At 43.7% G+C, this 9,740-nt stretch overlaps 1 protein-coding gene across 4 annotated transcripts in view; it reads right to left on the reverse strand.

Annotated features, from left to right (window-relative positions):
• TBK1 (TANK binding kinase 1) overlaps positions 1–5,309 on the reverse strand; it is a 30,155-nt gene extending 24,846 nt beyond the window's left edge. For 2 of the 4 annotated variants that reach the window (XM_054988721.1, XM_054988725.1), the window contains exons 1-2: positions 5,196–5,309; positions 962–1,080 (exon numbers count right to left, since the gene is read on the reverse strand). In XM_054988721.1, coding sequence (XP_054844696.1) covers positions 962–1,048 — 87 coding nt within the window. In that variant the 5' untranslated portion in view covers positions 1,049–1,080; positions 5,196–5,309. Of the gene's footprint in view, positions 1–961; positions 1,081–3,267; positions 3,358–4,019; positions 4,052–5,195 lie in introns of those variants that run through there. The other 2 variants (XM_054988722.1, XM_054988724.1) reach the window with 2 other exon arrangements.
• Between the last annotated feature and the right edge of the window lie 4,431 nt (positions 5,310–9,740).

Genomic DNA, 9,740 nt, shown 5'->3' on the forward strand with positions numbered 1-9,740 from the left:
ATAATTTTTTTTTAAATCAACTAACAGTGCAAAAAACTCTTTACACAAATGTGATCACAGTGAAAGATTACCAAGTACATAAACACACATGGTATTTGCAGTATTACTGTTACTTTACAAATAGGGTTGACTCTGAAAAACAGAGTAAACGGCATTTTGTAAACACTTTAGCGTAAACATCCAGAACCATTACTAATGTAAAACACAGAGAAAAACATTGTTTCAGTCATTTTCCAAAAGAAAGACCAAACTTTCAGCTTTAGTAACCTTTGTGGTTACTAAGCAATAATTGGCAAAAGTCTTTGATAAAAGTTCTCCCTTACCCAGTCAAACTAGATGAGTTTCTGACATATTGCTCTGTTCATCATATCATGTCTTCTTAAAAAGTAAGGAACACACAAATTCAGTGCAGAGAGAACCTATGCATGTAGTGGTCAGAGTATCAATACTATGACTAGGAAAACCCCAACCCGCTATGAAGGTGACCCTGTAATAGTCACTCAAAGCTTATTCTATCTCACAGCATTGCTGTAAAGATAAAATGGTTGAAGGGAGAACCTTAATGCAGTACCATGTACTCCTTGGAAAAAGGATGAGATAAAAATGAAACATAGATAGATCCATGGTGACTAAATAATGGGTCTATTTTAACATAATGTTGATAAAGATATTCTCCTACTGGGTAGTTTCCATGTGGTTTAATATGCTGTGTTCAAATTACTTATGGTTTGTTTTCAGCAATGTTTCATCTCTGTATTCTTGTATTCAAATGTAGGTTTCTTTTTAAATATCAGCAATACATATCCTATTGTACCATTTATTGAATGTCCTAGCTGGTGATCGTATTGACTTACACTATGTAATCTGTCTTGAGTATTAGTGAGAAAAAGCAAACTATAACAAACAATCAAACAAACAAAGCACTTTCATGCACATGGATAGGATCTTTCTCTATACAAACCTTGTGTCGTCCGCGGAAAACATTTGCAGTAGCTCCTTGTCCCAGGATGTCTGATACAAGCCAGAGATAATTTGGAGTGCTCTGCATGTTTGCTCTTGATTAGATGACTCTTATTTAAGCTTAACAAAAAAATAATAATCTTCAGTTTTCAAAATTACAAAAGCAACTTTTTTAGTTACAAAGTTCATTTTTACATGATAACAGCGTAACATGCATATAAGCTATATACTACAAATCCTCTTTCTCAAACTTCTCTCTTCTTACTGAGAGCTCATAGGTGTGACCCAAGAGGTATACTATCCAAAGTGTGTACTTCCATACAAAACTCCTCTCAACACACTTTACCCATCTATTTGTACTGTCCAGGTATGAGCAACTTATGGCCACTCCATCAAGGGTTTCAAGCCAAGTGAGAAGCAGAGGGGGTTTCATTACTTTCCTCTGCAGAGGCTTATTTGGTGGTCCCCCATGCAAGTACTGACTCTGCTTAGCTTCCCAGATCTGACAAGACGGGGCTATGCCATGCTACCTTCCCTCCCCAACACACTTACAGCACTGTTTAAAAGAAATTCTCTAAGTTCATGCCCCAATGAAAAGCTCTTTGCTCATGCAGCAATTCTGATGCACTCAGAACTGTCAAAAGCATTAGGACTCTCCCCTATTCACTATAGTGTTAAGGAGCGCTCCATGCACACAGCACTTTGCAGTAAATGAGAAAGCCTGCATGACTCAGGAGTTCCTATGCAAGCAATAAAATGTCTGCGGAGCTCTGGAAAGGTGGTCTCTATTCATAAATCCTCTATACAATATGAGCTTCAGAGGGGGGAAAGTGTTTGTTCCTATTTTCCTTACACAGTATTTCCAGTAGTAACATTTTGCACTGAACTAGTACTGGTTGTTCTTCCCGTAATCATAAATAGCACTTAAGTACAATTGATTTCTTCTACAAATGGAGCAAGCTCATGTGCAAGAGAGGAGTTATTTCTATCAATTCCTCCTTCCTACTCTATCCCCCCATGATACATGCCATGCCATTTCTTGGGATCCCCCCAAGCTTCAGAAACAGTTCTTCAGGAGATGGATGGCTGCAATGAAAAGGGGGTAATCATCAAACAACCTTTCCATGCATTCTGTTTCATTCACACTTTACTGGATCCAAGCCTTTGTACTGTAAAGGTTGTGCACAGCATAGATTAAAAAGTAGATAAACACCACCTGACAGCTCACGTAATAATTTCACATCACTTGTTATAATGCTGAAGGATGGAGGCTGGATTAAAATTCTTAACGGTATTTATTAATCCTTCATGTGCAAAATGTTGTACCATGTAGACTGTAAAACAGATGGCCTGACAGCTATGTTCCAAAGTATTTCTATTCAGGTCATGAATGCTGTTTAAACATCCATGTTTTGACTTTTAAAAACCCCTCTCCAATTTTTTACATTTATTTCCAAGAGATGCACCAAGTTTTCACATCCGAGGAATACAATATGGAAAAATGTTATGCTGGGCTTACATTTCAATTATGGATTTAAGTCCAAGTATTAATTGCCCATCTACTTCCTGACATTCAATCTTGAAATATCTTTTCATGTGAATGTGACTCTGAGTACTTGCTTCTTCCAAAATACATTCAATTTCTGACATATTTACAACTGTCTTGATATAAGCATTCTTCTTTGTCATGCATTTAACCTGCCCATATGCAGAGCCACTGTAATCAATCAGCAGAGCAATTGATGATCAAGTAGCAGGGATGTTTATAAATGGGAAGGGGGAGTTCTAGCCTGCCACTTGGAACAACACTGGGGCATCAAGTACCTTGCGGTGTAATCTTAAACAGAGTTATGCCCTTCTAAATCCGGTGACTTCAACAGACTTTGAAGGGTATAACTCTGTTTGAGGTTGCACTGCTAATCTCTCATTTCAAGTAGCAAGGCCATACTGGCTTGTTGGCACTCAGCTTATCCTTGCAGCCCAAATGGACAGTGGCAATGGCCAAGTGTAAGCAGTGATGAGTTTTCCCAACTACTAGGTGTTTTTTTAATCACTTGAAACATTTCCTACTACTCTTTGTTTGCTCTCTCAGCTTTCAGTCACCCATATTAAGATCCCACTCCACAGAACGAAATTTTGTAAGTCCTGGAGGTGATTAAAGCTTGAAGTGATTTCTGCAATCCTCCCCAATATCAAGCAGAAACAATGAGTGTTTCAGCCAGGCTGGGTGAACCTCCAAGCTGCCTCTGCCAGAATTCGATAAATCCATCCATGAACTCAGTGGTGCACTACTGAGATGGCACTGACCTCTCCTGCCATGTGGTCTTGAACTGGAAGAAGAATGTAGTCTGCAAGACTAGGGCTAATCCAGAAATACAGAAATGGAGGAGGCTGGCCCTGTTTTTGCAAATAAGATTTTTAAAAAAGTTAAATAACCAATCACTGACAATTTTAGATTTTTTAATAGGAAACAAAATACTTCAAAGTAACTATAGAATGCTTTTGTTACTTATACTTAGGCGAATCCCACACTTAAAAGCTTTTTATAGGGAAGGCTTGAATCTGGAAAGCCACAATTGTACTTTCTTCCTTAAGCCTTGTAAAACACTAGATACATCAGATATCTGATTCCCAGAAACAAAACTTCTAAGAGGAAAAGGTGCATTGTTTACAGAAGGCCTTTAAAACATAAGGCTTGTATACCTACTGTACCCCTCCCCCTTTTCTTGCAGCCTTTTGGGGAAACTTCAGCTATCTGTTATTTGATGTCTTTCCCATATTCCTGTAGAAATACCTGTCTGCCCAAGCTCATCAAAAGTTTGATGCCCAACAGAGATTATCCAGCAAAAAAAATTCTCATACAGTTTATTCATACAGCAATGGCCAAAGCTTTAGTATAATAAACACGGTCCAAGGCATTGTAAGTATCTTTAAAAAAACTATTAATCAGTTCTAGAGACTGACTTTCACTCCCATTACTTGTTCCCTTGTCTAACTTATTTACGTAATTATTTCCAGCTATAACTGTGGCACTTTGTTTAAATAGTTATAAAACTTACCTCTCCATAAAATTTTTGTATGTAGTTTAGTAGCAGATTATTTTATTGCTGCCACATTATAACTTTTAGCTTATGATAGGCTGTTTATTGTTTGTTTTTATTTTTAATAGGCGGTTTAACTGAACTTTAAATCTCCTGATATATGGATCCATACAAAGTCAAGCTCTAAATATTTTAAAGAACAGTTTCTTCTATGGCACGTGACTCAAACTGCTTAGAAGCACGTAGTTAAACAGAATGTGCTTCCTTCTTCACAAAGATTTTTCTCAGCAGCTTGGAGGACTGAGGTGCAAATTACCAAAAGTTGCTACACAGAAGGGTTAGTGTACAGTTTTTTAACCATTTGCCCTCTTCATCAACTAATGAGTGATTTGAGAATCTGAACCCGAGTCTCAAACCCAAGATCAACAGCTGAAATACACAACGGAGGCGTTAACAATCCTAACAAAACAGTCTTAATAATCAGTGGAAAGTCTGAGCCACGTTACTGTCCCTAACAGGAACAAGCAACGACAGAAGGACAAGAATGCCAAGTCATACTATGCACATCACTACCTCACAGCCGAGCCCATAAACCACCACCCCTGCAAAACACTGCGCTAGAAAATCGGGCGAAACAACGCAATCTAGAAACTCGCGTTCCTGAACGCCCCTTCGAAAGAAGCGTAGGGTCCTCGAGGCGCAAAGCAGGCGGCCACAAGAAAAGCAGCGGAAGAAACAGGAAACGGGATCTGGAGAAGGAACGAGGCGGCGGCAGTCTAAGGAAGAGCTGAAGAGTCTGGGGGAGAGGACAGAGAGACGCCCGGAGAACTTGACCGAATGCACTGGGTCAGATATGTTTGCAAAAGCGGGAAGTTCTGATCGCTACGGCTGAGCTGGAGAAAAGCTGCACCTGCCAGCGATTCCCGGGCCCCCGAGCCAGAGGCGCCTCCACGCTGCACGCGCTGCTTTCTTTCTCTCCCCCCCACCCCCAATCCCCTGGCCCAGCAGCAGCTGCCGCCGCTTCGGGTCAGTCCAGCGCCGGGAATTCCCCTCCCTCAGGCCTGCAGGATCGACCCAGCCAGCCTCGAGCCGAGAGGCGCAGTTCCCTCCCCCAGAAAGGCGTCACGCGCTCGGCTTGCCCAGGGAAACGAACCCGGGCGCCTCGTTTCCTGCGGGCCTGTCGCTCGGCCTTACCCGCTCCGTGCCCCCTCGGACGGCGAAGGCGGGGAAGGCCCTTTCCAACCTCGGCCGAAGCCCCGCTCCAGCTCCCGCCGCCTCTCGCCAACCACTTTCCCTCACTCCGCTCGGCTCCCCTGCCTGCTTCCGGCTTCCTGACGCGTAGGAGGCGGGCCAGCCCCACGCAAGGCCGAGGCGGGTGCATTGGTGTGACTACCAAACCCCGGGAGGACCGAGGCAATACGCCGCGCGAATCAACGCACAGGTCTCCATCTGCAGCCCCTTATGCGCCTCAGAAAGTTCCCGTGGTGGTTAGGCTCGAACTAGATGATCTGTTCTATTACACGTTTTAATTCCGCTCTTCCTCCAAAGGTATACCAGGATATACCCATCTCCATTTGATACTTCCATCAACCCGGTGAGGTAGGCTAGGCAGGGACAATATAACTGACAAAAGGTCTCTCGTGGACTTGGACTTCTCCACTCCCACTCTAACCCTTGCAGGAGATCCGTGATGGGAGCCCCCCTATGTTTTTATAGCAGCCTCAATTCAGATTAAGGCAGCAAAGGGTTAACCCTGTTTTCCCAGTCTCAATTACATACACACACACACACTCCTGACGTTTTTTGCCTCAGTGTACTGGCAGATTGTATTTGCTTAATGGGGCAAATACTAGCTGTGGGTCAAAGAAGATGGAAAAGTGACACGTGGGAAAGGGTTAAATTCCCCATGGACATGCCATGTACTAGTCTGAATGTAGGATCCCTAAAACCTCTGTTTACCAGTGATGTTTGGGCAATCTCCTAGTCTCTGGTTTGGTTATAAGAGTTATGCTTTCAAAAAAGAACTGTCATCTGTGACATCCATGATTTTAGTCAAGACTAAAGAACGAACAGTGTGTGAGTTGGGCAGAGCAACAGCTACTGTTGTCTAGGCTGGCAGAAACCAGTTAGAAAGTAGAGCTCTAAGAGTGGGGATATTGGGTGGGGGGGACATACTCAAATATAGTGAAATGTTTAACTCAAAGGACAAGACTGATACACACGTTTTTAAAGGAACTGTTACATATCTAGCAAATGTAGCAACATCATTATTAAGACAGTTACAGTTTTATTAGATACCAGTCTATGAAACAGCATTCATTCAGCCACACTGACTTTGTAATATCCCAGCCAAAGTTCTAACAAAAAAAGCAATGCTGATGTATTACGGTGTGAAATAACCAGTAATCCTTCTGTTCTACAGGATTCAGTATTAGGTGTTATATCATTACAGAAAGGTTTCCTTAATTAAAAAAATGCTGGCAATAGTACTGGGATGCACAAGGTTGCATGAACTCATCTATATAACTGGAAACACACCACAGCCTTTCTATTATATTTTGTAAAGGGTAGTAGCAAACATCAGCCTTTTGCTTCCCTGCTCATGTAAATAGTAATTTTGAAGAGATTAAGTTGGTTTAAGTATTATCAGAAGTACCTTCATGAAAAGCAGCTATTGTTACCAGAACTGCTCTTATTAATGGGGGAAATTAGCTTTAGCAGTCTGTAACTTAAATTAGCGCGGATCTTAACCTATGTTTACGGAGGTCCCGATCCCAGACACTCTAGTGAAAAAGAGGCAGACTACAAATAGTTTCAATCACGTATATTTGCTAACAATGTGGCGTAAGCCTAAACTTGCACAAGCATACAAGAGAACACACAAGATCTAAGAAATACAGAGTAGGAAATGCAGAGACTTTCGCATTAGCTGGTTCCCAACGATGGTGGGGAATACTCACTTATCCTGAAGCGAAGCAGAGACACAACAGCGAGGTGGCCCAATGCCAGCACTGAGACCACAGACGGACAGCAAGGGATTCTGGATAGGATGGCACGCGCCTGGCTGGGACAGGACGGGAATGGCACGAGCACTATGCGGTCTGAGAGACCGGCTTAAATACCCCAAAACGTACCCTGGGGCTGGTGCTTTACTTGGTGGTTCTCACAGATTAAAACAAAGGGTCTAATGGGTTACTGAATGGCTTGGATGGGCCACTTTGGTAATCTGATTGTGATAAGTGACACCTCAGGAAGAGGGGACAAAAGAGGGAGGGGGAAATCCGAGTGGGCTGAATGGATGTTCCAGCGGACAGGGCTTGTCCTGATGTCATCAGCTCTGGAATGCGGAGGTTTCTTTGAGATGTATTCTCTAAGTGCTTGGGATGGTCGGTACTTAGTTCCTTCTCTGGGGCGGCTCCTAAGATATGCAGAGCGGGGCGAGGTACTCTCGCTGCGGACGTGGTGTGCCCGCTTCGCTGAAATGGCTTCCCAAAGCAGGCTTCTTCCCTGGGCTGCCTAAGAACATGGATGCCGGCTGGGCATAGCTGGGGCTGGTTTGCAGGCTGCCCGGTAGCGAGGGCAAGCTCGGGGACCGACCCGCGGGAGTCTCCAGGCGGGAACTGACCAGGGAGCGCCTAGCCAGGCTCGCTGGAGGTTTCCCCGGCAGGCGCCCGGCTGCTAGCAGCGGCTTGGGCCCAGACGAGGCAGGCTTCCATGGAGGCAGGGGGAACAGCACTTTAAAACACAGTCCAAGGCAGGGAACAGGCACGGTCCGTGGCAGATGGCACTGCAGGCACGGGGCACACTTGTAATAAAGTCCAAACATACACTGGGAAATCCAGATACAGGTCAGGGCAGGGCTGCCCAGAAAAAGAGTCCTTTGTGCAGTTATCCAAGCATGGAGTCAGGGAACTACACAGTCTATTGCAGCAGCAAGGTAATAAAACAGCAGGCAGGAAACTGACACATGTAACAGAACACACACGTGCAGGGCAATCTTTGCGTAGCAGTGAAACAGCAACGCAGGAAACTTTAACACAGTTCATGGCAGGCTTTAAAGCAGGAGAGGGGGCAACAATTCCCCCCCTCGGGGAGCAGTAGTGGCTCCCCGAACTTGACTTCAAAGGCGAGGTGGTCGGCAATGTCCGGTGGTCGAGCTTCGAGCGAAGAAGGAGTGGGAAGGGAAGGAGGGGGAGGCGTCACTCAAAAAAAAATTTAGTTTGGAGAACCACCTACCCAAATAAGTGCAATTTGGATCAGCCAATGGGCTGCAGGTCTCTGGGTTCACACCAGGAGGTGTGCTAAGTGCAACCGTCAGAATAAATAGCAATAATTCATAAGCAATAGCAATTCATAGTGATATAAGCAGCAATGTGCAATTCATGTATATAAGCAGCAATAATTCATATTTGGTCAACTCATAACTCGAGATAATTCATACTCAATTCAGGGTGGATTAAAAGCACTAAAAACCAGGAGCAATTCATATACATGGATTAATTCATAAGCATAGGGTTAAAAGCAAAGACAATTCATGGTTCAATTCATGAATGTAGGAGTAAAAGCAATTCATACAGGATAAAAGTGAAAAGTGCAAGCAAGGCATAGACTAATTCATGGATACAATATTGGAGTAATTCATGGGCGGTTAAAATAATATATATGTATATGTAAGGTTAAAAGCAATCGATGGGATAGAACAATTCATAAGAGATTAAAACCAGTACATAAATAAAAGCAGCAATAATAAAAGCAAGCGCGAGGAAATAATTCATGAGAGTAAGCGGCGGAAGGGCTCATGGGGGCAGAAAAATAAACTTCGCAATTAAGAGGATAACTCATGCGGCCAGATTAAAACCAAATCCATAAAGTTTAAAATCAGTAATTAAATAACCTTTAAAAGAGACCGTTCAGGAGTGGTCCCGGTTAAAACCAAATTCACACGACTGATAAATAGGCTAAAATCACTTCGGCGGAGGGATTCGGGTTAAAAGGCAATTCATATAGTTAAAAGAAAATTCATAGGAATAAAATTGATAGGGGATGATTAAAAGATCCCAGTTCATGGGAGGATCATAGGCGCACTTGCAATAGATAGAGTGAGGGATTACTTCGGGGCTAAATTCATAGGGGTGAAATTCATGAAAGTAATGGCAAGAAATTCATGGAGAACTAAAACAATAGAGCGGTAAAAGATCACAGACGGCTCAGTCCGCAGTGCAGCTGCTAGACTGGGTTGCATATATACAGGAACAAGCAAACTTAGTCCATGTGTTCCAAAACACACTTCCACCCCCCCTTGCTGTCTGCGTCAATCCGCAGAGCAGGGTCGGTGAGCGGCGAGAAGGGCTTCAGGCACACAGTTCTAGTCCTCATGGAGGAAGTGCCGCTGGCGGTCGTTTGTAGATGGGCCGTGGGCTGGGAGGCAGAGAAATGCGTCCCCCCCTAGTCCATAAGAGGGCCTCGGAGCTGTGTCCAGCAGCAATGCGTCCATGGGGCCGGTTCAGGATCCGTACACATAATGAAACATAAGCATAGTTCATAACACCATAAACAACAAAATAAGCAAGGAATAGAAATGGGGCGCCAAGAACAACCATTAAGGCAGAAGGAGGTCGGGGTTGTATCGATCCAAGCGGTAAGACAGCTGGAGTTGCTGGAGCTGTCGGCGGCTCCAACAGCCCAAATAAAGTAGTGAGGCACACAACAAAACTTGAAAAGCCAAAATAACAACGATCG

The sequence above is a fragment of the Eublepharis macularius genome, chromosome 9, assembly GCF_028583425.1.
Source record: "Eublepharis macularius isolate TG4126 chromosome 9, MPM_Emac_v1.0, whole genome shotgun sequence".
Classification (NCBI taxonomy): domain Eukaryota; kingdom Metazoa; phylum Chordata; class Lepidosauria; order Squamata; family Eublepharidae; genus Eublepharis; species Eublepharis macularius.